At 45.9% G+C, this 2,148-nt stretch overlaps 1 protein-coding gene across 1 annotated transcript; it reads left to right on the top strand.

The window, feature by feature from the left end:
- The first annotated feature begins 251 nt into the window (after positions 1–251).
- Positions 252–1,190, top strand: LOC102444702 (olfactory receptor 52P1-like). The gene has a single exon (XM_006110237.2). It carries the CDS (start codon positions 252–254, stop codon positions 1,188–1,190), a length of 939 nt encoding a protein of 312 aa, XP_006110299.2.
- Positions 1,191–2,148: the final 958 nt, after the last annotated feature.

The following is a 2,148-nucleotide window of genomic DNA, read 5'->3' as shown; positions in this document are numbered from 1 at the left end:
TCATGTGGCTGATTCATCTGGCTTGATAAACGCTTTCCGAGGACTTTTCTGGACTTCACTGTTGACCTCAAGAATCTGGTGCCATCTGTAAATGTTGCCACCTCCCTGCTTAATCCCTGTTCTAGATTGGTGATAACTCTAAAATATTCCTAGGGATATTTTAGAAGGTGCGTAATGCCCCTCACTGTGTTCTTCTCCCTTCACAGGCTCTTTCTTCAAAGTCTGAACTTTACTGACACATCGAGTGCCTCATGACAGCTCTTAATCTTACTCCTTCTGGCCCGTCAACATTCATCCTCGTGGGAATCCCTGGCCTGGAAGCTGCTCACGCCTGGATTTCCATCCCTTTAGCTACATGCTACATGATTGGCCTGTTGGGAAATTTCACTCTTCTGTTTGTGGTAGGAAAAGGGCAGACCCTGCACAAGCCGATGTACGTGCTAATTTGCATGTTGGCGTTCACTGACATCGCCACATCTACCTCCGTTATGCCAAAGGCCTTATGTATATTTTGGTTCAATTTGAAAGAAATTACTCTGGGGGGCTGCCTCACCCAAACCTTCTTCCTTCATGCAGTTTCTGTGATGCAGTCAGCTGTTCTCATGACTATGGCCTTCGATCGCTACGTCGCCATATGTAACCCTCTGAGATACACCACCATTCTCACCAACGCCCGCATTGCTAAGCTAGGGCTGGTGGGTTTGACAAGAGCTGTTCTCTTCATGCTGCCCCTACCCCTGCTCCTGAGCAGGCTGCCGTTCTGTGCCAACCGCCTTATCCCCCACACGTACTGCGAGCACATGGCAGTGGCGAAGATCTCCTGCGGGGACACCACAGTGAACAGGGTGTATGGCTTGGCAATAGCAATTGTAATCTTAGGATTTGACCTCATGCTCGTTGCCTTGTCGTATGGTCTGATCGCCAGGGCCATCCTCAGAATCTCCTCCAAGGAAGCCCACCAGAAAGCCCTCAACACCTGCACCGCCCACATCTGTGTGATGCTCTTATCTTGTAGTTTGTTCCTCTTCTCCACCATCACGCATCGCTTCGGTCAGGGCATCTCTCCCCACATTCACATCATCTTGGCCATCCTCCACTTCCTCGTCCCTCCCATGCTCAATCCTATCATCTATGGGGTTAAAACCAAAGAGCTTCGTGGTGAAGTGGGCAAATACATCTGCCGAATGTGATTGCTGTGGGCCACTGCCTTTAACCCTGCATGCCAAGATGAAGAAAGGACATCTTGTGCAGAAAGGATGCTCTGTTCCAGTTTGGCTGAGCTCAACATTGTGGAATTTCGTTGTCGGAGAAGTTGCTCCCACCAAGTGACGGATCACTTCATCATAAAGCACCGTGATTTGTTTCTGAGTTCCCTGTCCCCCACCATCATTTGATCTCTTCCAGGGTCACCCTTCAGACTTCACCCACCGCATATCGTTTCACTTAGTCTTTACGGAACTTCCACACCAAAAGCAGATACTGCAACTTCGTGGCATAAAGTGGCTTTGCATTAGGTCCTGAGCAAACATGGTTCTTGACCAGGTCACCAAACTAAAGCCATGCTTTCTGAAAGACAAGGACAAAGAAAGAAACTGAATGGCTGAAAGTCTTCATCACATGTTCAGTGATGTAGAGACTAAAATTCATCTGGGTGTTTCACTGCGAATGCTTCAGGAAACCTGTAAGATAAACCCAATGTTTCCTTTGAAATGTGCTAATATAAGAAAGCAGCTGTTGGAATTGAGGAAATTCTGATAGCGCTTATAGGTAAGACTTGCGAAAAGGTGTGTTTTTGAGAACTGGATTGTGTTACCCTCAATTTGAAGGCTATGTATCTCAGAATGTGATCAAGCCAATGACAAGTGTATGATGTACACTCAGTCAATATGCCTTAATGAGATGAAACACCATATATTTAAAGGTTAATTGGAGTGAAGGCTTTTAAATTCAGGGTTAAAATCTAGCTAGCAGTTTCTGCTCATCAGAATGGGAGGAGGGGACAGACACATATATGAGTGAGAATGAAAGGATAAGCAGATGAAAATCATGTGCCTATTTGCCTAGTATAGAAGAGATTTATTAAAGTATAAGAGAAATGACCTACACACTTTGAAGACATTGTCAAAGTTTAGCTAATGCGGTGTACTT

This window comes from Pelodiscus sinensis, chromosome 1, assembly GCF_049634645.1.
Source record: "Pelodiscus sinensis isolate JC-2024 chromosome 1, ASM4963464v1, whole genome shotgun sequence".
In the NCBI taxonomy this organism is placed as follows: Eukaryota; Metazoa; Chordata; order Testudines; family Trionychidae; genus Pelodiscus; species Pelodiscus sinensis.
Note: the sequence above shows the minus strand (reverse complement) of the source record. Positions and strands in the feature narration are given on the sequence as shown.

Coding starts and splice junctions, on each gene's coding strand:
- LOC102444702 (XM_006110237.2), top strand. CDS start 252: ATGACAGCTCTTAATCTTACTCCTTCTGGCCCGTCAACATTCATCCTC.